General features: G+C 42.4%; 2 protein-coding genes across 2 annotated transcripts; one reads left to right on the top strand and one right to left on the bottom strand.

Annotated features, from left to right (window-relative positions):
- Positions 1-449: 449 nt before the first annotated feature.
- On the bottom strand, positions 450-23,126 carry LOC108080249 (ras-related protein Rap-2b). Its single transcript, XM_017174907.3, has 6 exons — positions 23,001-23,126; positions 14,891-15,179; positions 12,601-12,832; positions 7,231-7,428; positions 2,484-2,576; positions 450-2,421 (listed from the first exon to the last, which is right to left on the bottom strand). The coding sequence occupies exons 2-6, from the start codon at positions 14,977-14,979 to the stop codon at positions 2,077-2,079; spliced, it is 957 nt and encodes a 318-aa protein (XP_017030396.1). The 5' UTR covers positions 14,980-15,179; positions 23,001-23,126; the 3' UTR covers positions 450-2,076.
- On the top strand, positions 2,696-4,474 carry LOC108080248 (uncharacterized). Its single transcript, XM_017174905.3, has 2 exons — positions 2,696-2,976; positions 3,205-4,474. Exon 2 carries the CDS (start codon positions 3,222-3,224, stop codon positions 4,344-4,346), a length of 1,125 nt encoding a protein of 374 aa, XP_017030394.1. The 5' UTR covers positions 2,696-2,976; positions 3,205-3,221; the 3' UTR covers positions 4,347-4,474.
- Positions 23,127-24,933: the final 1,807 nt, after the last annotated feature.

Below are 24,933 nucleotides of genomic sequence, written 5' to 3'. Positions count from 1 at the left end.
TTACATATATGCGAACTTGATATCTATGATTTGCTTTTCCCGAAACTAAATAATTACATCAATTCTCTAACGTTTTCTTTCGCTGGCAACGCTTGCAGTGTCCAATATCCAATGTACGATTGGGGTTTGCCTAGATTATTTGCTAGCATTCGAATAGTAATCCAGTATATTAGTATCAGAAGTATTTATTGTAGCCATACATATAACTTTAATGGTATACATACATATATATATATATATATAACACTTTATTGTATATATTATTTGTAGAGATTTTCTTCTGGATTTGTTTTTTCCACATTTAAGAACTATGTGTGATGTCCGATGTCTTGTTAGTAATAATAGCTGCGTTACAGTTTGGCCCGTTATTCAGGATCGTTCTGGATCTGAACTATTCTTCTTAAAAACGACTATAATCTGGCATACCGTAACACTTTCATATATGTATATTTCTTCTATCAATCTATATTCAATATTCAATATTCTGTTGCATTTGCTTTTGTTTATACTTCGTCTTATTCTTGGTGTTTTCATTGCGTTTTCAATCTTAACCCTTTGATTCGTTTTCCCCCTGGCCGCCGCACAACTAACCAACACTACTAGCTAACGGTAAACGATAAACAAAAATACATACGACTAAAAAGTACACTCAATACGTCTCTTGCATTTAGCTCTTAACTATGCATTTGCTTTTGGTTTCATCTGTTCCTGTTTCCCAGCTGAAAAAGTCCTGTTCTACCGACCTAGTGTCTACAAAAATATGTCTTCGGTGACTGACTATATGTAGGTATATAGGTACACACGGGGCGGTCATAAATGCTTATTACACAATTATCAATATTTTTTGCGGAAGGAAACTGACTAGACACACACACAACGATCAGGGTACACGAGAAAGACTGTCGAATAGGGTGTTTCTAAACTCCAATCTATGTACGTATTTGTAAGTATGCATACCCAGCAGACACAAAGAGCGGAGTTAGTGCGAATGGATACGAAAAATGTCCGCTAAAAATATTAAAAACGGACAAAGAATCGGACTTTCCGCATTGGTTTCGCTAGATGCTTAAAAACGGACGGGGAAACGGGCGAATAGCGGAAAAGTATAGCGCAAATTCTCAGGATTATACCCGACAATGATGTCGTAAAAGGTCCGCAATAGAAAGCTTATTTAGATTCTAAAAAATTATAGCATTATCTGGACATTTTGTCCGCCAAACATTCGTTTTCAATATCATAAACCAATGTTTTTGTTTGCTGGGTAGTAGCTTATTGCGTTTGTATACCCTTGCAGTGCAGCCTTATTTCATAGAGAAAACCTTTAGTTTTTAGAGCTATTTGGATAAAGTTTACAATATTTAATATAAGTGAGACCGAGTCGAAGCATAAGGCTATATAATAAAGCTGTCATAGGGACAGTGGGAAGATTATTGGACTGACTGCTAAGAGGGATGACTATTCCATTGGTAAATTTATTTTAGAATCTAGAGAAATCTTTAGAAGGTAGCTGATATTATATTTTATATATTCGATCAACCTGCAAGGGTATAAAATCTTCGGCTTGCCAAAGAAATCATTCTTTCTCGTTTATGATTTATCTAAGCTTTTTCAAAGATTTACTATTCCTTCACACATATGTAGGTCACATTTATCTAGAATGTTGAGCCAACTGCTGAGTTTTGAGAAACCAGGCGCTTGAGATAGGTACTAAAGTTATTGGAGCGGCACTAACAATAGAGAGAGAGAGGTACATTTGAGTCGAGATTGCTCTGCGAAAGTGTGGGCCAATTCGGTTAGAAGTCGTTGGAGTGGAAACCGATCCGCGGGCTTCGAAGTTCTAATAACCATGAACACAAGATGTGGCCATTGAAATAACCAAATAAATAGGGAATTACATTTTCTGATTGCCTTTTGGTAAATCCTACCCAAACAGATTGGTTGCCACTCCTCACACTCGACCCAGTCTATTCCTTACACATTTTTGTGGAGTTTTGTTTACGTTATTGAAAAAGTAGTGAGAACCATTTGTAGGAGACCATTTAGTTTAGCTTCAGTGCGACCCTTCTAGCCCGATCCTTAGGAGATGCTGCAGGAATTGCGCTTGGCGCCTAGACTCCGCTCCTGGATGCGCTGCAGGTGCTGCAGTTGGGCGGGTGTGGGGGCATGGGATCCGTGGCCGCCGCTGCCGGAACCGGAACCGGACGCCGCTGCAGCCGCCGCTGCAGAAGTGGACGCTGATCCGCCACCGGCATTGTGATGGTGCTGCTGCGTCTGGTGCTGATGATGATGGTGGTGATGGTGGTGCAGCGGTGTGCCAGGCCCATTGTTACCGATCTGCTGCGGCAACGACTGCCGGCGACGGCGCAGCGCCGGACTCAGATTGTATGTTATCTTTGCCTGGGCCAGCAGCTCCTTGAACACCTGATAGTAAGAAAGGATTTGCAATTAGTAATACGAGTGGTTTGTTGACTCAATAGCTCCACCTGAGTGATGTTCTCGTTGCTGGCAGCGGAAGCCTCAACGAAGCCGTTTTCCCAGTCCACCGTGACCACCGACTCGGTGGTGGCATACTCAACCTATAGGGGAAAAAGGATGATTTTCTTAGTCAGATCAGATAAAAACTCCCAGCAGTTAGATTTTTGTTTGAATTTACGAATCATAGCAGGCTAAGGCTAAACTTTTATACTTCATTTGGACTTTTCTATTGTGCATTTGAGCATTCGGGAAAAAATCTAACAAAAAGCTAACAAAAACTAAAAGAAAAGGGTTAAAATTCCAACTGCAGAATCAGGAATCATCTATAGAGAATCTAGATCCTGGCCAAGACAGCTTAGACCTCGACTGTGGGTTGAACTCAGGATGAGGATGAGTCTTTCCCTGCATTGCCTCGTGTACTAGCGACCTTTGGGTAAGAGACAGCGCCTGAGGAATCTATATCCAAGACGGAATTCGGCATATAATCATAAAAAATAACAGGTAAGCAATAAATCCCAGGTGGAATGAGAAAATGGGGCATTGCTTTTCCATTTGATTTCCATTTTTTCACATTTATTTTGATGTCAGCTTTAGTAGACCTTGGATTACTAATAATCCCTTTAATTTTCAATTCATCCTGTCATTGTGCTTTGAATGCTTGTCGATAAATCTCTTAAAAAACTCAAATAATTTGAAAAAAAAAAATATATATATATAAAAAACCCACAGAAGCACAAGAATCGAAAATGTTTAAGGCTCCGGCAGCAAACGAAAGCAAAAGCCGTCCGCTGGCGGCTATAGGTTCTGAGAGAGCAGCCCGCCTGGCTGCCATTGGAAATCAGGATCTCGGCAAAGTGATGGCTCCACCAGACAACCTGAATCCCTGTCCCAACTCCAGGGGAGCTAGGCTTCCTGCCATTGGATCGGAGAGGGCTGCCCGCCTATTAGCTCTGCGGAATCTCAATACGAGTCAGGGCTTGGCAGTTTGGCAGTTGCAGTCGTCGAGGCTGTCGCTCCCGCTGGAGCACAGCGACGTCGATATATCGTTCTCCGTGATTCCCGACTGGCAGGCAGATCCCCCGACCGGAGGGCACTCCCGCTCTGGCTATGCGTTCTTAGCCAGATTTATGGAGAATCTGGATCCCGACCAAGCCATAGCGCATCGGGATAACCTGAACCGTGGCCTCCCACAGGTCAGAGGAGGGAGGACTCCCTCGCCGCCGCGTGCCTTGGAAGCCATTGGCTCGGAGAGGGCTGCCCATTTGGCGGCTCTGCGGAATCTTAATATGAGTCCGTCGTCGTCTCTGCAGGACAACGACGGCGATACACCGTTCTGCGACACCCACTGGTCGGATACGAGCATGCTGCCGGGCTGGCAGACAGATTCCCCGACCGGAGGGCACTCCCGGAATGAGTCTGCCACACACCAGCAGAAGTTGGAGTCGATATTTCAGCCGGAACGAGTCCCGCATCCGGAGAGGAATCCACTACCGCCTCCTTCTTTGCCTCTGACAACTAGACCAGAAGGATTGCACCTGCTGCTGGACAACTCACCGGTCCAAGCCGAGAGCTCATGGCTAAGCATGCTGCCCAAGTTACAGGCGAAGGCAAAATCAACGCCTCTGCCCGAGCTGCCCTTGTCACTGAACGATGAGCGTGTATTGGACGACTTACACCGCGTCCAGGCCATCAATCGCAGGCTGGTGGAGCGCATCTTTGGTCAGATGCCAGACGAGCAAAGTCGCCAGCGATTTCAAGGCGAGTTGCTGAGCCAGCAGCTCGCTGCCGAGCAGCAGCTGGCGGGTTTTCTGGAAAGAAAGCTGGGCCAAGACCCTGGATGTCTTGATTTGGAAATGGAGGGGATGCAGTAGCTGCAGGTGGAGAAGAAGGAAGCCTGGACTCGGCTGGAATTTAGATCATTCCAAGCGATTTGGATATTGCAGGGTCATTATAAGCCCCAAAAACTCCGAATCAATAAAATCCATGACTGACACAAGCAGGCTGTAATTTGTTTTCGTTTAGGGAAGATGAAGGGTTATAGATTTTAGGTTTTAGGTTGAATAAATCCATTCCACACATGGAATCAACCGAACTGGAAACCCACTCTCCCACCTACAAGTGAACACAAACCTTATTATTATTTCTTATCGCCAGATAAAAATCCTTATAGACGTCTAAATTGTGGCTGCAAAGAAATAAACAAGGCACCAGGGGCAGTGTGCCCCAAACGTCGCAGCTTAATTCTTCCAAATGAACAATCCCGAAGAGTGACAATGAGCAACTCCCAGCTCTCCAGCCAGCCTTTTTTTGTTGCCTTTGCCCGTAACGCACAAAAAGTTGATTTCGAAGGAAAAAAAAAGGGTCTTAAACAGTAAATAAATCCTGCAGGCAGGCTAAAAAAAGGATGCGGAAGCGAGAGGGGAGAGCGCGACAGTCTGCCGTTTTTGCTGGCAATTTGCATTTTTATTATATCAGAGCTCCGTAAAAAGTCAATACACCCAGCCAGTGCCGAACTACTTATGCATAACTACGTATAAAATGGTGAAAAAGCTCACAAAATAAGTGACAAATAAAACAGAAACCAAACAAAAACAGGGAACCCCAAAACCTAAGGCAGGGACAGAAGAAAAGCTAAGCAAAGACAAATTAAAATTTACAAAAGCCCCAAATGAAGTTGACCAACTGTGACGACTGACGAACGGAAAAAGGCAGTGAATAAATTTAAAAAAAAATGATTTTAAGTCGTTAAATTAAGTATGTAGATTTTTAAACCTAGTAAAAACATTTAACGATTTTTTTAAAATTTGTCTCCATTCAAATTGCCAATTTTTAAAATAAAATTGAATTATTTTTAGACGTTAAATTAAGAAAGCAGATTTTGTAACCTGGTAAAAACTAACATAAAATTTTTTTCGAATTTAATTAGTCGCATAAAAAATGGTTGCCGTTTTTCCTAAATTTTACAAGGGGTTACATCATTCAAATTGTCAAATTTTGGACAAAATTTGTTATTTTTTAGACGTTATATTAAGTAAGCAGATTTTTAAATATAATAAAATCTAAAATACCGCAAAATATCGCTTACCGAATTAAAATAAGCGAAGTTGTGATTTTTTTAGAATTTAATTTGTCCCAAAAACATAATATCTAATACTTAAATGTATATTGTTATTTAATAACTTGATCGGATCGCTGATGTAAGCAAGTTTTTGTGTAATAATACATTGATTTTGTGGCTGGCAAAGGACTCGGTTTGGTACAACGTTTTTGTGTTCTGAAGAGGTCTACCTGTCATTTGATATATTCGTTTTGAAATTTACATAAATAAGAGCGAGCGGGGCAACTTTCCGCATTTCTGGTTGGACAACTCACATTTCCGGTTTCAGTTTGGTATTTCGCATTTCCCATTTCACTTTCATGTTTGACAATCAAAAGCAGAGTTTCCCTAGCAAAATTTTCCTGAATTCGCATATTCCCACTCCCCCCCTTCTTGTCCTTTTTCCATGTTTTCTTTAAGTTTTTGTGCCCCGAATTTATGAAAATTACTTTTAGGGGTGACATTTTCGGTGTGTGGGGGCCCAGAAACTTATCCGGGAAAATTCCGTGAAGCCGTTTCATGGCCCGGCCAAATGATGCTCATTTAAGATATGCAAAGTACTCGGCCTGATAGTATTAATATAACATTTATGCTTCTTTTCGTTTTTAGATTATTTCAACTGGCTATCGTTGTTGCCATTCAAATATTTTGGATTCCTCGAGTGCTTAGCTGCTTAGTTTTCCCCCCATTTTCTCACTTATTTTGACTGCTTCTAGTGAAAAAATTCCCCATGCAGCTGCCACTTGGAGAGGGGAGTGGGGAGAAGGGGGAACCACAATTGCAGCTGCTCCTTTTGACGATGTCCGCCGGCTATGCGCTACGTTCCTCTGGATGTAGCATACCTTTTCAGCGATAATTATGCAAAAGCTTCCAAAGAAAAGCAGGCATCCTCCTGGTGGACAACACACTTTACAGTTGTAATTTTTAAAGTATTATTTTATTTAAGAAATTAACAAGAGGCAATGCAATGCAACAATCTCTTTGACTGTCGATGCCCTATTATTTATTTTATTTATAATATTTATAATTTTTAATATATTCATTTTGCTCATTTCAGCTTGAAATTGTTTGCAGTGCAGCCACCACACCTGCTGATGTGACTTTGTGCGATAATGTATGCTCTCACCTTTGACCAACCCACCGCCTGCTTTGACATTTTAAATCTTACACCGAATAAGTAATACATTTTTGTCGCTGCTTAACCTGCTGCTCACCTTAAATAATCAATGGAGAATTTTAAAATCAACATTAAAGCGTTTTTCGAGCCTTTGAAATTGCTACAAATTGTTAAACTGACTTACGCCACGCCCCAAAAAATCGGCGGCGGGTAAAAGTTTTGATTAAACTGTTTGTCCTTTCCACCACACCACGCTTGACAAACTTTACATAATTGCTGAAACGCCCTCCCCCCGCCCCCAAAAAAAAAAAGCAATTTCCATTAGTTGGTGCGGGGAAAATGTGGAAAATGAAAATGGAGCGAAGCTCTGGAGCACAGAACACAATCAAAGTGGTTGCAAAAGCTAGCCGTTTTCCCCCTTTTCGACGGCAATTAAAATTTATGCAAATTAGCAAGCGGGCGAATGACCTCTATATGACCTAGGGATGTCTCTCCGCAACACGAAATACCAACAACATAAAATGATTATTGAAGGACTCACCTCACGCTCCATTTCACCATCAGCCAGGAGGTCTATCTTGTTTCCCACAACCACAATGGGCACCGCCGTGGTGGCCTTCGTCTCGTGGATCTGGTCGCGGATCGTGCGCACCTCCTCGAATGTGCTGGCATCGGTGACATCGTAAACCAGGATAAACGCATCCGCTGAGGATATTGAGAGAGCTCGCATCGCCGGAAACTGGAGGGAGGAGGAGTACAGAACTTGATTAATGTATTTAATATAATTTTTTTAATTAATTCTCGCTAATTAACGATTATAAATTGATTGTAAAACCTATTAAAACCCTCCTAAAATCCTCTGAAGATAACATTTGTTTTACTTTCTCTGTGAAATTTAAGGCCATGGTGAGGTAATGTATCATTTTCTATATTTATTTATAAATATTTATATTTATTTATTGAAATTTACTGCTCTTAATATTCTCCATTCCCTAAATTAAGGTGAAAGGAGTTTCTGAAAGTTAATTGCCAAGCACGTTTCATATTGCCTGCTTTTTTATAAAATATAAAAGAGACGATTTTGGCAAATAATCTGGTGAAACGTGAATAATAAACACCAAAGTGCTACTTTTTCTTCTTGCCGATCAAAAACCTTCCTGTATACTGTACATATTTTTCCCATTCATTCTCAAAAATCCATTAAAATGGGCTTCAAAATAAAGTTAAAGTGTTGAACAAGGATTGTAAATTACAGCCAACGACAACGACTGTCATCCACAACAATTGTTTCCTCGACGGCAATTTGCATATTATTATTATTGTCGACACACACACAAACACACACACACACGTCGATATTTGAATAATCACAGATAATAATGTAAATTTCGTTTTCTCCGCTTAACATTCTCACACTTGGCACAAACAATTTTCCAGCATTTTCCTCAATTCCCCGTCAAGTGGAAAGAAAGAAGAACACATCGAATAGGAATGAATTTTGTCGTGTGTGCATAATTTTATATATACTTAAATTTTAGATTATATTTTATATATTTTATACAAATATACTCACGCCGAAGTGAGCTTTAAAAAGTATTCATAGAAAGTCTGCTTGGGATTGGGTTTGGTTTTGGAAAACTGCATTCCAAAGCCAACAGCTGCGGTCAGAAAAGTAGCACTTACATTTTTTTAACTCCTTTGTGCTAGAATTGAATAATGTAAGTGCTATTTTATTTTCAGAATTTTTAAGACTGCCGCTCGTTCCTCTATAATCCTCCGGGCTTTACAATGAGGTTAATGGAACACATTTTCCTATCTGCCTTTACAGCATTGTTTCTTCCAATACCCCAAATGTCCTTAATTAATATTTACACCAAATGTGTGTGCCCCGGTCGTGGCTGTTTTGTCTCTGCTTTAATTAAGGCCCAAAAGCTGACCCTGACCTCAGACTCAGTGCTGTCATTGCACATTCACAATTGTGACAGCTCAACCCAAAACCAAATTCGTGAATTGTGTTTTGAACCTCTAAAAAGGTCATATGTTCTCGGTTCCAGAAGTCCCAAGAGCAGCTTCCCCCCGGAATATCAACCTAATTGATACGAGAAAGAATGCCATAAAATTCTACAAAGAACTAAATTTGCTGTGAAGTCATGGCTTGAATTTAACGAATTGCACCTAAAAACTGGAAAATGCAAAGTAAAAATTGGGGAATGAAGCCACATTCCCTGGAATCATCGTCTTCAGCTCCATGGTCGTGTGCAACCGCAACCGCAGCATTTCGGCAAAAGATAAACACACACACACAGGCGCTGGGAAATTCAGAGTGATGCCTGGGTTTTCCGGGAGCAAGCCCCGCCCTCGCAGCACTAATGGCTTTCAAAATCATGTGACTGCCTGATGAGTTAGTTTCAAATTAAATGCGCAAACACACACACACACAAAGACTCGGGAAATGGGAAATGGGAAACGGGGGGGTGGGCAGTGTCCATGTTAATAAAAAGGCCACCATTGAAATGTGCAGGTCACTGAAAAATGAAAAACCCAAATGAAAATCCTGAAAGGAAAACAAAATAAACACGCGAAATGAAATAAAAGTAGGTGAGGGAGGGGGAGGTAAACAATGGCCGACACTGACCCTGACCTTGTACCTGAACTTGAATCTGCGGACTCGACCGAAAAATCCTGAACCTGAACTGGGTTCCAACGATAAAAGCTGCTTGTGAATGGGGTTAAATGTATGTTTCTGCTAAGATAGGGAGCTAAGATCGAAGGAAAAAACGATGAAAAACTATGAAACTCATCTTGAAACTTTGCTCTTGAGCATTTTGTGCTTTTGAGAGATGCCAACGCACATAGGCCCCGTATTCTGCTCACCGTAAGTAACCTCCATCCTCATATCCACCAATGTCAACCTCATTTACCCCTTCTCCCATGCGGTTTACGCTTGTTGCACATACGTCAAGCCTAGCTAGGATTCAGGAAGGCAGGTTCCAAGCCTGTTCCTGGCGCTGTCACCTCCCTCCCTCACCAGCACCTAAAGGAAATATCATTGAAATTGCCTCTGATTCGGTACTATATCGTATTCAACGAAGACTTTAGTCTAAGAACTTTTTGCTAAAGGTTCACAATAAACCATAAAAACTAAATGCAAATCCTAATTGAGTTTATGAGTCGCCCTAACTCGATTCACACTTGCCTCTGAGTGTCTGGAGGCAGTGCCTTTATTGAATTTAATTAATTTTTTCACTTTGAGCAGAGAATCCGCCACATCACAACATAAAAATGAAAACCAACGAGGTATTTTTTAATAGGATAAAAACTACCATCAAAGCCGCAGCTGAAAAAGCTTGTATTTATACAAAATATCTGCCAGTTTATCAGCAATAATTTTCCCAGTTTAAAGCAGAAATTGTCTATAGTTTAAGAACAGATAAGCGATTTACAGCTAAACTCTTTTTCGACCAGTGTATAGAGAGTCTTTATATATTTTTTAAATATTTGCAAATTGAAATTTTTGTGTAAATACCATTTGCAGCTGGTAAACATACGCGAAGTATTCACCTTTCTGCTTTGCCAGTAATTTCTGTTGCCGCTGGGAAAATGCGAAGCAAATATTGATAGAGCCCGCCGCTGCTGCCGCCGGTTGTCCAGGGACTGCAAGGGGTGGGTTACCAGTACCTCGGGGCACCGATAGGGGGGAGATGGAAGTGTATGTGTGTGGCCTGCGGCCTGTTATCTTTTGGCACACGCAAAAATATCACTCATACGCATGGTGGGTTTTGGCTGCACTAAGCCAGTGGTTCGTTCAAACCATCAACACTCCCTTTTGGTCCTTTTTAGCCCCACTCCACACATTTTCCCATTTTCCCATTTTAGTTTTTGTTCTATGCGAACGTGCGGAACGCGAAAGCTCACGGCTCGAGGCGGGGTTGTGGGCTTAAAGAGCGTTTCACGCAACTAAATTCATGGAACAAAAGACCACATGTATAGTTTTAAGTCCTACAAGCCCTTGAATCCATCGGAAAACATTGGTATTTAAAGCGGATTTTGTACTTGTAACGTTTTTTCATAGCTTATGGGAAATGAATTACTGAATACCTTTGAGAACATGATAAAAACCACATTTAAATGGTATTTTTTAACTATTTGCAGGCTAGATTTCCTTTTTTCTTTTACGAGCTGCTTTTAGGCCCTGCATTGTCTCTCTGTGTATGTGGTTTCCCCCTATTGCTTGGAACAATGCCGCTGCGTATGGCCACTTGACCACTGCAAAATCATATTGCGCATCCGTCCCGTGGACCGCGCAAAGAGATGACGAATGCGCGGCCAAACAATGGAATGAGCGAATTTCCAGAGGAAAGGCAGTTGAACAAATGCAGTGCACGAAGGACAGAAGCAGAAAGAGTGCGAAATGGCCTCGCAATCAACGCATATATTAGGATTATGTGACACCAGGAACCTGACCCGTTGCCACATACTACCACTACAACTACTACTACACACACACACACACGTTGATGATATGAGCTGCCACTAGGAGATTTATGCTCTCTGCCGCCGCCGCATCCTTTCAAAGATTTGCCCCGAAGGGCTCGTAAAATTTATGAGCAATGCGTGAATGTGTTAAAATTTATATGCCTGTGCGTGGTTCTTGGCTCGTAAAGGGTGCTAAAGGGTGCCAGTGCCGAGTTGTTTCTTGGGGGCATCCATCAACTAAAGGGATGCCTGATTTTTCGAGTTGATTTTGGCCGCATGCTCCTTGCAATGAATCCATTTGTGTAGGGATTCGCTTGAGAGCTGCCCGAGCAAATCCCTTTCATTAGTTCCATTCTTCGGGAATACTTTTTGTTCTGGCCTGCATATCTGCTGTATGATTGCATTGTATTGTACATAAATCGAATGGCAGAGCTGCCAGATGGAATACGTTACATGGAGTATATGGCATGCACTGGGAGAAAAACATATGTTTGACTCTCAAGTGCATTTTCTGGGTGAATCTAGTATAAATGTTGAAACTCTTTTCCTCTCTCTCTCTCTGCTAACTATACTATATTTTCTCGCAGTGCCGCCTGCTGCTGCTGCTGCTGCTGCTGCTGCTGCTGCCAAGGTCAACGCGGTATGTCGAGCAGAGTCACAGTTCAGTTGGCTTCACTGGGCTCGCACACTCTGCCTGACTGACTCTATTTGTAGCCATCCCATCCATTCCCCTTCCTCCCATTTGTGATTTGTGCGGATCCCGCATTCATAAGGCATATGCCATAAGGTGTGTGTGTGTGTGTGTGTGTGCCACGCCCACCTGTACGGTGAACACTCAACGCCCGCTGTTCGTTTTTACGAACAAGCTTTTCAATTCACGCGCGGCGGAAGTGCCAGCGAAATTGAATCGCAGGCTGTAATTTCCGCTGCACCCAGCTGGATGATGATGATGATGATGATGATGATGATGATGATGATGATGATTATTATAAAGCAGTAACCAGGATACGGGAGCCAGCAGCAGCAGCAGGTCGCCCACTTGGCCAGTTGTCGCTCCTTGAAATATTGAAAAGCAACTAAATGCTGCTGGCGCCCCTGTTGCAGCCCATTAGAGTCGGTTATTTAAAATTAAAAGCCCGGCTCTAGAGAACCACAAGGGAGCGGGAGCTTTCACTGCTCCTGCCTGCTACCTAGGTGCTCTCCCCTCGTACCCTCGCCAGCCACAAGCCATTTGATTCACTTAATGAACCCAGCGTGGAGGGGGAGCCTCTGAAAACTGGCGTTAATCCTAATAGTGCTGCCTCGCTGGAGCCTGGCATTATGAAAAACTAGTAGTTGTTGTCGTTAAATAGGGAAATCCTGCCTCTGCAGACTCTCGAATTTTCTAAATTTCTTTCATTTCGGTTATTAATTGGGGCATGGGGGGGTGACTCACCTCGTAGGAGCCGGCGGTGTCCAGGATGTCGAGGGTTAGACTAACGCCGGCAATGGAAAAGTTGCCCTGATGCATCTCCTCGATGGTCCGCTTGTACTTGGTGCTGAATGTGTTGTACAGAAACTGTGTGATTATTGATGTCTTGCCCACCTTGGCCGAGCCCATGACAACGATTTTGTGGCGTGCATTGGCGGGTCCGATGGCATCGTCGACAGCATTGTTCCTGCCCACTCTGCGTATGAGTAATGCGATTTTCGGTAGAGAGCCATGGAAAACAGAGAACGAAAGAGGGGGGGGCTTTAGTGAGTTAAGTTCGGTGCAATTCATTTACTGCCCCGTAGGCTTTTAATGTATGATTTAATAACTGGGGGGAAAAGCTTTCCTGCCTGCCTGCCTGCATATCATACCACCCCTTTCATTTCGCGGCCATTTTCAATCTGCGTCCTGGGGCCGTCGCTTTATCCCCTGGGCGACTCATTAAATCTGTGCGCCACATTTAAAATTAATCATTACGGCAACATCACAAAGCGCCCAACTACAAGCGAGAGCGAAAGCAGAGCAAACAAAAGAACCTCACTCTATAAACACTCTACGCACTATGGCGTACATATATTCCATGCTATATATACTATATAAAACAAAAAAAGTGTATTCATAAGGTAGAAATATAGTTGAAACACCACATTTTAAGATGTAAGTGTAGTAATAGTGATAGTAATCAAGAAGATCGATGATGGAATGGAATAAGTTTAGCAAATTCAATTAAAATACTGGTATTAATTGCCAAGGAAATGCCATGTGTTTCGCTGAGGAAGTTATCTCCAGGGCTGACAGCGTCTCAAGAGCAGGCAGAGGACGTACATGTATGTAAGTCCAGACATCTGCGATGAAATTCAATGCCATTTCCGGCTGGACAATGAACGCAAAGCCACAGAATCCAAAGCTCTCCGCTACTGACAGCAACTTCTTCTCCTTTTCAGGCGACAATAAATCAGGGAAATCAGCCAAGGCGGGGAAATCCCCAGGAAAAGGGGGAAACTCGTACAGAAGTGGCATAATTGGGAGACAACTAACCACCACCAGCGGATCAAATTTGACTTTAATAAGCAGGATTCTGTCTTGGGTCCGCGTTGCCTCCCTCCCCTTTGCCTTATTATTTTCACTTTTTATTGTTTTCAAGTTTTTTAGGCTTCTTTTTTGCATCTTTCCGGGGGGGAAAAACAAAAAAGAAGAAAGAAAAATGTAATCAAAGACCCGCAGAGGCAGAAAGCGGAGGCGTAGCAAAAGAAAAGCGGGCCAAACATGAAATTCTTGTCCTGACAGGCGAAACAAAGGAAAAGTATGCAAACTACGGACAAAACAGACAGCGGACAGCGGACAGACGGCCGGACGGACGGATGGACAGTGAGTGCTGCCAGGAAATCAGGCGGCAAACGGCCGCTTTCCCCTTTTGCCCATTTCCCCCCCCCCCCCCCCCCCCCCCCCAGCATTTCCACATTTCATGTACTGGCGGCGGTGGCGTCTTCCTTTCATTTCTCGTCCTTTGAACTTAATGAAGAAATGAAAATGTTTGCCCAAAAGTGAAAACAAAGATGCCGAACCATCGTTCGTTATGAGTTTTCCAGCTCATCCGGCCGTATCTTTTCCCGATCAGGCCAAGCCGCACCGCAGGTTCCAAAGTTTTTCACTGGAATTTTTCCCGATAAAGTTCTGCCTCGGCCAAGGCGAAATTCTTTAGCAATTATTGCGATTGAAGTTGGCCCCCCCAAGTTTGTGACACTTTGCCGACGCCTTGGTTATCTTTTGGGAGAACTTTGTTACCAGTTGAATTCCTCTCTTGCTCCCCAATTGCTCAGCTTTTGGCCACTCTGGTGGTTGTTACTAGGTAGGTCAGGTTCGTAATATTGAAAGCTGAAAGGAGATCTTCCACCAATATGCTGTAAAATTTCTGAAATTTTATCGAAAAGAACCGAGTACTCCCAGACCCAATCTCCCAACATTGTACTATAATTCCAATTGAGAGCTTAACTACATTTATGTTGCCGCTGCAAAGTACGGGTTAACTGTCTGGGAGGGCCCTGAGGGGTCTGCAACTTTCTCACATTCAACGCCGCTTTCTTTCCTGTTTATGAACCATAAAAATTGGTGTTCCACATCTCAAGGTGTGTGTGTGTGTTTAGTAGTTTAAGTGCCACAACCAGGGGAGAGGAGAGGAGTATGTGTGCAGATATTGGGGCCATGTATCTTTTTTTCTCACTTTTTTTGGGGGTTTTCTTTGGTTACAACTTACTTGTCGCGCTTGGGCTTATCTTCGGCATTGTCATCCTTCATGAATGAGGGCTGCAGGCTGAAGCGGCGACGCAAATGACGGCCACGCATCCTGCAATCCTTTTTGCGTTCGTGTCCTGGGTGGCTGGTGTCCTCGTTGCCTCGTTTCCTCGTTGTCCCGGCAGCAGCTGGTTGTGCAGGTGATTGCCGGTGTGTCCCGTTCCTCCTCCTTGGCCTTCTTTGTTTCTTCGTTTCTCTCAGTGTCCCAGTATCTCCTTGTCAGACGCGTCGTCCTCCCAGGGTTTTATTATCTGGAAGACAGAGAGAGAGAGTGGAGCAGTAACTGTAGCGCTAACTGGCAACTGTTATGGGCTCGCTAACGGCGGTAGTTGGGTCCTTAATTTATTATTAGCCCCCGCCAGCGTTCCTTACGGAAAATGTAAATATTTGCCCTTCTTTCTCGCAACTACGTCTGGCTGCGTCTTACGTTTCGTTTTAATTACGTGACTCGTTGATAATTCGCATGCAAATTCCCCGTGTTTACCAACAAATTGAAAATTGTTCTGGATGAAACAAAAGCCATAAATTACAGCCACCTGCTTAGCTTCTTCTTCAGCTGTCACAGCGTCAGCGTTTGGCAATTGAAACTAGAAGGAACACTAAAAGACCGGCGTAGGATCTGATCTTCGACCAGTCCATATAAACCGGTCAGAGTCTGTTCCTTTTCAGGTTTTAGAAACCCTTGCAGGGTGGATCGGGCTAACTATGGAGATTTATATTGGGAGGACTGCTGCCCTGGCCACGTATTGTAATGGGTGTTTCTAGTCCAACTGCAACACTTGCTTCACTTCAGTTTATGCCAAGAGAGTGAAAGCAGGCCGAGAACCTACCTGGTTGCGGTACATTAATTAGACTTTAATGAAGTAGAATGAACGAAGCGCTGAATTTAACTAACGTTGCAGACTTTCCCTGCGGAAAATGAGGAAAAGTGGCGTCCTCAAATGCAATTCAGGCGATTAAATGTTACTTGAAGTGCAAGTTAATCCGGCTCCTGGCGTGCAACACTCAAGGCGACCCGACACGCCAACAACACAATTAGGAGAACGAAAATCGGCAGACACCTGACCCTTTTCAGGAGGAATTTTATCTCTGTGCTCTCCTCCTTACTTTTCAGTGGGTATTTTCTTTTGTGACCCATATTTAACACAATTTGGAATAAGCTGCAAAAGAAGGAAGCTGTGGTGGAAATCGCTGGAAAAAATTCCTTGAATTTACTCCGGATTTAGAGCAGGAAAATCAGGGAAAGGCAAAACCAGGCCAAAATCCAGCCTTCATTTCAGGCAAAAATATTTATATATTTAAGAAAAAATACAGCAATATATATACTTAATATATTTACAGTTTTAAAGTTGTTCTTTTAGATCGATATTTATATTTGAAAATATTTTAAATATTTTGTAGTGACTGGAATATATTTTTGGGAAAGAACTCAAAATCTACAGAACCACTCGGTTTGAAATTTGGATGATAACTTCTTTAACTAATTCTACAGGTATTCACATTGACCTTTTTTTTAATTTTTAATTTTATTATATTTTTTACTTAACAAATTAATTTAATTTTGTATTCAAAAATAGGTGCTTTGACTTCCAATTTGTATAAAAAATCGGAGAAAAATTTTTAAAATAAAACAGCCACGTGAGTGTCTCGGGACACATATCCTTTAAGGAATAAATTATAATTTTTTAAAATTGGATGATTCTGTAGACAGCTAGGATGTACACCGTAAACCAACTATTTTTTAAAGGCCACTCGGGAGATTCCCTATAACTTCTCTACCTCTAAATATTTTTCAATACAAAATTTATCACAAATTGTTCAAATGTTGTGTTATTATTTGGTATTTAATTTATTAAGCTAACTTTAGCCGTTTCCCCGCAATAATTTTTTGAAAAGGGACCCCCCCACTCAACCCTTAAAACTCACTTCTGTTAAGCTTCTTCTGTGCCTGATTTTTTTTCGAACCACCGAAAAGCGTCAGCAAGTCAAACTTTGCCAGCCAAGTGTGTGCAGGGTGTGCGTGTGTGCTTGGAGGANGGGGGGGGGTCTTAAGACCAGTTGATTCCAGTGAAACTTGGTTTGCGGCTTTGGAGCCCGAAAATTTGCTCAAGTAAACGAGTTGCGGCATATTGACTGCAGTCAGCTGAATAAGTGGATTATCCTAGACCAAGGAGTGGCTAAAAAGAGGCTTCTGCTCAGGAAACGGTCTAAGGAAATTGCCTGCGGTTTTGTGTGCATTGTTTCAGGACACCCTCCCCCGCTGCTATGGGGCTGCCTCCCCAGATCCCCGTTCAAGAGCCCAGAGCAGTGGCCCTAAACTAAATTTATTTAAATATTTGTTGTGGTCTTTCCCGCTTGGTTTTACCTTTAACAAGAAGGAAAGCAAACGTGGAGCATAAAAAATCGATCCATTTTGGTCAAATGGAATTTAAAATTAAATTTAATAATTTAAGAAATCAAAATAACCCCTTATAATATTTTGAAAACAATTGAATAACATTTTTTATATTTTCAAAATGGTGAGGAATATATATATATATTTAACGATTCAACTTTATTACTAGCTTCTAAAAAATATTATAATACCCTGCAAGGAAGGGCATACAAATATCTAAAAAAAAAAAGCGCTAAAAAAGGAGCTCAGAAAGAGGGTGGGGTTTCAGAGGGGTGGAAAAAACTGGAAACTTTTCAATTGCACTTGAACAATTCGATTTGCATAAAGTTTAGCGCAAGTCGAAGGCCAAATTTCCAATACAGTGTAGGGAAATGGAAAAATGGCAACCAGTTTTCCTGGGTATCAGAAGCGGAGTCTGCTCGGTTGGAAATTGAATCATCACATTCTCCTCGACAGGACATACAGGAGATGAGTCTCTAATCGATTAATATATTATTTTATCATCACCGAAGGATTTAATGGGTATTTTCTAGTCCGGTTCTAGCGACTCCTGCTGCTTCTGTTTATTTTATTATCGCGGAACGTCTTTCGCTTTTCATTCAATGCAATTTATTAATAAACATAACGATAATAATAATAATAAATCATTGAATAAGACTGGCTGGGGGAGCGGGGATCGTAAAGCGAAATAAATAATCGTGAAACGTAGCGGACATAAAACGAAATGAATTGAAACCCAGAATGCGAAGAGGTGGCATTTTCGAGAGCCTGTATTCAGAGTGGCTTGTGGTGGAACATGTTCCCAGTTTTAAAGAAAAAAAACGTACATAATAAAAGACGGCAATATTCATGAAAACGGAAAACTTTCCGTTCGCCCAAAACATTTTGGTCTTTTTCTTTGCAATTTTGCAATTTGAGTGGCGCAGATTAGCAATCGGTTTGCTCCCTTCTCCCAGGCACCTGGGTTCGTGCCTGGCCCTGAATGCCCTGGCTCACCTGTTTAGCAGGTACACAGCGTCCCCAGCATCCAGCCAGGTGCAGCACTAAAATTGAAAAGCATAAATACTAGGGGGGGAGTACGTCTATAAACAAGCTGTGTGAAGGGTTTGTGTGTGCTTGGGGGGAGCTGCCCTAAAAAAAAAACCACAAAACGATGTTGCAACCTGCAATCGCTAGCTCCATAGTTGGACAGCTTTCACAAACGGTGGAAGCAGAACCAATTTTAAATCGCTCGGAGACACTAAATATCGGTTTTATTCATCTATTAATTAAAGGGTATCAAAATGAGAGTGAAAACTCTTTGGAAATAATTAAATCGAGCCTCCTAAAAACTGACGAATAACAAGAATATTAATTTGGAACTTGGACAAAGGACAAAGGACAGGCAACAATTGGCAGCGAGACAGAGCGAGAGAGAGCAATGGCAATAGGCCAGGACAAACAAAACAAACAACAAGGATTCTTCTGTTGGCCCACAAAATAAATTTCCTTGTTTTTTGTTTTGGGTTTTTGGGGGGCCTGAATGCTAATGAATCGTAGTGACGCGGGAAGGCCCAGCTATATACATATATCTGTACAGAGCCAGGCGACTTTATATCGTGGCCGAGGAGTGGCCAGCAGTGGGCCGTGGGAAAATGGTGTAAAACAAATAAACAATCACAGCCAAGGCAAAATGAAATGTCACAAAAGAAAACAAAGGCGGGAGGCGCTCCTGGGCAGCGGCAACAGGCAACAGCAGCCACAAATAAATGACAAAACAATGACACAAGCAGAGGATTGAAAAGCAGGCCTTAGAATAGAGACTGTGCGGCATGAATTTACAGCCTACGAACATTTTATATAAACCTTTTTTTAATTTTTGAAAAATTCAATAAATGTTGTTTGGAATTGTATCCAATATTAATTTAAAAAAATTATATACAATATTCTTCAAATTATTTAAGGGGGGTATTTCGTTGCAAAACGGGTCACTTTTCAAACAATTATTGTGGCAAAACAGCTAAAGTTAGCTTAATGAATTAAATCTCATATAATAACACAGCATTTGAACAATTTTTAATAAATTTTGTATAGAAAAATATTTAGAGGTAGAGAAGTTATAGGGAATCTCCCTAGTCGCCTCCAAAAACAAGTTGGTTTGCAAACTGTACACAGAATCATCCGATTTAAAAAAATTATAACTCATTCGTTAAAAGATAAGTGTCCCGAGGTACTCACGTTTGGTTTTTTTTTTTTAAATTTTCCCCGATTTTTTATAAAATTTGAAAGTCAAAACACCGATTTTTGACTACAAAATTAAGTTAATTTGTTAAATTAAAAATATAAGAAAATTAAAAACTAAAGAAAACTAGGCGTAAGTAGCTATAGAATTAGTTAAACAAGTTATGTTCAAAATTTCAAACCGATTGGTTCAGTAGATTTGGAGTTACAGTTTGTTTGGTAACTGCGAAATCAAAGCGTACTCCGGAATTCTCAGAAAAAGTTCATTTGATCAATTTTAAAAATGTAGTTATTTAAATAATTAACTTTCACATTGCACCTTTATATACATAAATTTATTTTATTTTATTTACAGTCCCTCCAAATCATCCAACAATTCATTTGTTACTCCGCAAAACGCATACCAGAGTCCTTGTGGCATTTAAAATATTCGTTCTATTTGCCCATTGAGTAAACGTGGCTTAAATTGATTTGAATGTCTTGGAAGCGGGAAGGCGGGTGTGATATGTCACAATCACCAGTTTGGGGCTCTCTCCCTGAGGCGGCAAGGAGGTGATGGGGCTCACGGCGGGCTGCCTGGCTCAGATCGCCTTAATCGCAAAAGCCGCAGCCAAAACGAGGGCTCATGTAATTATAAATGCCATTTTGTGTCGGTTTTGTTTAGCATGAAGAGATAAGAGAGCAGTTTGTGTGCGGCAGGGAGGTGGTCTAAGGGCCTGGGCCCAGGGGGTGGGTGCGCTGGCGAAGGGTTAACGTGGGACATGCATATTTATCATTTACGTAGGCACAAATTTGTGTCTGTCTCATGAATGACACGAAAAAGGCAATTTAAGCAAACACACACGCGGCCAGAGGAGTTCCTCCCTAACACAAGGAGGCCGTATGGGGAGAGGGGGAACAGAGAGGGGGTGGGTGGCCGAGTCGACCGGTGGGTGGGGCTGACATCTTCGCCGCAGGCATTTTGAAAATTTCACACACAACACTCGGAGCAAGACACTCGGGGAGTCGACATTGAGTTACCTCCTAATGGTGCTTGTCTAAATTTTCATTTAAATTCATTCATTTAAATTTGAACATTTTAATTTCAGTTGCAAGTTAATAAATCAATCAATTGGGAACCCAGGAACTAGATTATGTTACCCTACTTTATTGGGTCTTAGGTATCTCACAGGCGAGCACTTTTCACTTGTTTCGCTTCTGCGGGAGTAGCTTTTCCAGCCACCTCAACATACCCTTTTCCTGCACAACGCATAATGGGTGTAATGAAAACAGAGCACCCGCACACTGTCACACTGTCAACAGGCAAGAGCAGCCGCACGCCAAATAAAGAGAACAACAACAACAAACGTAAGCGGGGCCACAATTGCTGGCTCTTATCATGGGCAACAAGAATCGAGCCAAAAACGTATATGTATGTACATATATTCCAATAGAAAGAGACCAAGCTGAGCTGAACTGAAGCGAGCCAAGTTAGCAGCGGGCTCTGCTCGAGGAAAATGAGCGGAGAAAGGCGGGGAAAAGTCATTGACCCAAAGCAGCAAATGACACACACTGCATCTTATCAGTCCGCGGCCATGTGCTTGTGGAAATGGAGCTTGTTGCTCCGCACAGTGAATTCCAGAGATCAGCAAAGTCTTGAGCTCAAAGTATACCCCATTTCCAGTGTTCCATGTTAGTTGGTTTGAAAGTACTTAAGGCTCAGTTACACATAATTAATCAGCCTTATAATCAGGCCTTGCATATATTTTCCGAGTGCAATTGTTCGCCAATTTGATTAAAGCTGCTGCCAAGGTCAAAGTTAATGTTAAAGCTGGCATGTGGCTTAGCCAAGCTCCCGGGGGAAACTTTTTGAAGGAACCTCGGCACACACACAGTGGGCGGGAAAAGTTGTTCTTTGTCCTTTTTTTTTTTTGCAAAGTTGTCGCTCTAGTTTTCCGTTTCCCCTTGCGCTAGTTTTGCTGCCTGTCAGCTGGCAAGGCTTTGGCTGTTCGACTTCATCTTTATGCCTGCAACAGATTCATCCCAAGGAACAATGGCACAACAAGGCCAAGACACAAGAAGGAAGCCACCACCACAATTTGTAGGGATTTTTATAGACAAGAGGGTGGCCGGCTTGGGTGGGAACTTCTTAGACACACACATGTTGTACTAATGAGACAATTTCCATTGGTCCCGCGGGTGGCTTGAGCCTTATCCCCTAATGAACTGTATTGTCCCCCGGACCTGTTGCTCTCCGCCTTTCGCCACTCAAGGGTGTCACATTGTCTTGTCGTTTCAATTAGTGTCCAGCTGAAGGAGAATAGGATTCAACATCGAGAAACCTGTTTGAAATTGGCATGGGAATCGTTTTTAAGGGGGCATTGTACCATTGTACCAATTAGTCCGAAGAGCAGAAGAGCCTCAAATCCGTTGAATATATATATATATAGCAGATCCTTCTAATCCTTCTACCGGCCTGACTTTCTTAAGCTGGCAAACGGAATCGGAGGGGAGTTCATCGGCACGGCAGTCATAACAATGAATGAGCGATGGCAGCTAGAAGCATTCACCTCCTTCCGCTGATTGGGCATGGTTTATTGGTGGCCCCAAAAGTGGGTTTTGTGTGTTTGTGTCTAGGATGAAAGTTAATGGCTGCCGGAGCAGCAGCTTGAGTGGATCTGGTGGGCTATAAAAGCAGCCATTAGGGAATCTTAAAATTTGCTTTGAAGGAATTACTCTAAGGGGGATTCCCAAAAAAAAGAACGATCGAGCCTAGCACAGAGATGGAACACCGTGACATTGATGACTAATCGTAATCGGGTGCAATCGTTAGCCGTTTGGCCATGACAATGGATATATATACACTGGCAGCCAATAGAGGCGGCTTATCTTTTACGGAGAATAAATATTTTATCGCATTATCGATTGCGATTACCCAGTTAATGAATTAAACACACACACACTGGTGCATGCCAGAGGGACCTCCTTCGGTTCGCCACTCGATTCCAAAATTCCACAAAAAGAATCCCGGCCCAGGCAGCTGCGACAAGTGCGATAAGAAGTCAGCCAATAATGGCATAATAATAAATCATCGCTAGGACACACACACACCACACACACAACACACGGAATATAAAATAAAACAAAGCAAGTGCAGCCTAGGCAAAGTTTGCACATAAAATGCCAAGCGAGGGAATACTATAATTTACGATTCGATACCGAATATCACAGAGCAGCCAACAACAAAAAGCTTCATTGAATTAATTATGACAAGCGATGAGTTTATTTACGATCACTGTAGATTACCAATGAGAGCTGTCGTCGTTGCTGGATCGAATCGGCTGGTTACAGCACCAGGAACACCTTGGTCTTGCACTCTCACTTTAAAATAACAAATACAAATACTTCCTACGAATGTGTTTCAAATATTTGAAATATATTTTAATAATTCGTTAATTAGAAAATGGCATATATATACCTTTACTACCTCTCGCTTTCAGGCAGCTGAGGAGGCCATTTCTTTCTCAATTTCTTAATTATTTCAAATTACACTTGAAAAAAAAAGAAGAATATTTCTGTTTTTCTCACTGGACGAGAAGAATTCTGCGTGTCCGGCGCTTTTCCTCCGATGCCTGAGAGCGGACTGTTGCTGCGTCTGCTGCTGCTTCTGTCGGACTCGGAATTCGGTTTCGGTGGATATGGAATACTTGGGAGAGCTGGCCAGCGACGTCAGTACAACACGAGGCATCGAGTTCCCGGGAAAAACTGACAGCGTTCCGCTGTTACACTTGATGCATGCCCGAAATCGCAGAGCCGAATACCAACAAAGCCCGAAACGATCCGAACCTGAATCCGGCCAGCCGAAGTGTGCCAAGGTAAGAGAGGGTTTGCCAATGGTTTGGGGTTGCTTTTTCGGCGCCCTTTTTTTTTGGGTAGTCTTCAGGCGGATTTTTTGGGTGGAACGGCGGAAAAGCGCCACAAGTGCATGCCGAAAAACCGAAAGGGAAAAGAGAGCCACGAGCCCAGCAAGAGGCGCGCTCCTAGGCCAGCTTCAGCTGAGGGATAAGCGGGGAAGCCGAGCAGCGGCCGCGGGGAAAACCCAGAGGAAAAGCGGGGCGAAGCTTTGGCGCTGAATGCGCACTCAGCGAAGCTTTGCCGCCGCTTTTCCACCAGCCTGGCCAGAGCTTTCCCTCCGCAGCGGCTGACGAGATGCAACAAGCCCTGGCTCCGGAGCAGATACAGATGGGAACAAGATACATTCGAATGTGAATAGGTTAACTTGAACTGCAAGCGATATGAGAGGGCCAAACTGGAGTAACGCGCCAATTGTTTGACTTGAAATCGGCACCGGAAGTGACTGGAGCGCACATGCGACCGTTAAATGACAGACAAATGATGGATGCAAGTGCCACAAAATAAATTCTTATTCTAAACCATCATATAGTTAGTAGGAAAGATACCTTACGTAGCAGAGTATTTGTAATTGGACACTCACAGAAATTGTTGCCCAAATCCAGGCTTAATAATATGAAAATAATATATATTCTTTACCAACTATTCACGTAGAAAACTCTGTCAGCCTTCTGATAGCACCTGATGTTCGCTGGATAATCTTTCTACCACTTATCATAGGAGGCCTTTCGAATCTGGAGGCTAAGGAACTGCATCCCGTCGAGGTAATTGCCACTTTCCAGGGATTGGATTCCAATCCAATGATATACACATATAAAGCCGTAGTTTGTATAGCTAGTTCTTTAACGGATGGACAATAGCAAGCCCGCAATGATCGCTATACCCTTAAAAGTTGATGTGTGGGGGAAGGTAGAGAGAGAGTCTCTATCCATCTGGACTCACGGTGGAAACCGTAGTGTCACATTCGCAGCCGCCTGATGTGTATTAATGCTGCCAGAGTGCCACATGCCAGATGGCAGCAGTTCAATCATAATAAACTCCCAATCAATTTTTAATGATGCAAAAAGACAAATGTGTGTAGCCCGCCGAATCCCAGGTCCCTTTCTCGGGGTCAAAGGCCATGTAAAGCGATATAAATTGTTGCATACGCTTGCTTTTATTTGATTATTTTTCATTATACTGTTGAAACCTGCATTTCAAATAATCAATAAATACGTTTTACCTGCTCAACTTCATATCGGGGAGACTGTCACCAGTTTTTTTATTTCCATTTGGTCAGTTGCTGGCCAACATTGGCGTGGTTGGACTGATGATTGATCTCAATGTGATTTAAATGGTCTCGACTGAGCCCTGAATTATTAACGACGTCGTCGTCGGATTACGGCCAGCCCATATCGCTGCCTTGTCCTTTGCTGTATTTGGTTTGCCTTACAATAATTTTATGTGGCACACATAAAAATTTTCATTTCAGCTCGTTAGCCACGGCGTATACGCAACAA

Source organism: Drosophila kikkawai, chromosome X (assembly GCF_030179895.1).
Source record: "Drosophila kikkawai strain 14028-0561.14 chromosome X, DkikHiC1v2, whole genome shotgun sequence".
Lineage (NCBI taxonomy): Eukaryota > Metazoa > Arthropoda > Insecta > Diptera > Drosophilidae > Drosophila > Drosophila kikkawai.
Note: the sequence above shows the minus strand (reverse complement) of the source record. Positions and strands in the feature narration are given on the sequence as shown.

What these genes read in the sequence shown, in the direction of transcription:
- LOC108080249 (XM_017174907.3), bottom strand. Translation starts at nt 14,979, where the DNA reads ATGCGTGGCCGTCATTTGCGTCGCCGCTTCAGCCTGCAGCCCTCATTC. An exon ending in GATAAGCCCAAGCGCGACAA is followed by an intron (nt 12,833 to 14,890) that starts GTAAGTTGTAAC and finishes ACTCATACGCAG; the next exon opens with AGTGGGCAGGAACAATGCTG. An exon ending in ACACCGCCGGCTCCTACGAG is followed by an intron (nt 7,429 to 12,600) that starts GTGAGTCACCCC and finishes TCCTCCCTCCAG; the next exon opens with TTTCCGGCGATGCGAGCTCT.
- LOC108080248 (XM_017174905.3), top strand. Translation starts at nt 3,222, where the DNA reads ATGTTTAAGGCTCCGGCAGCAAACGAAAGCAAAAGCCGTCCGCTGGCG.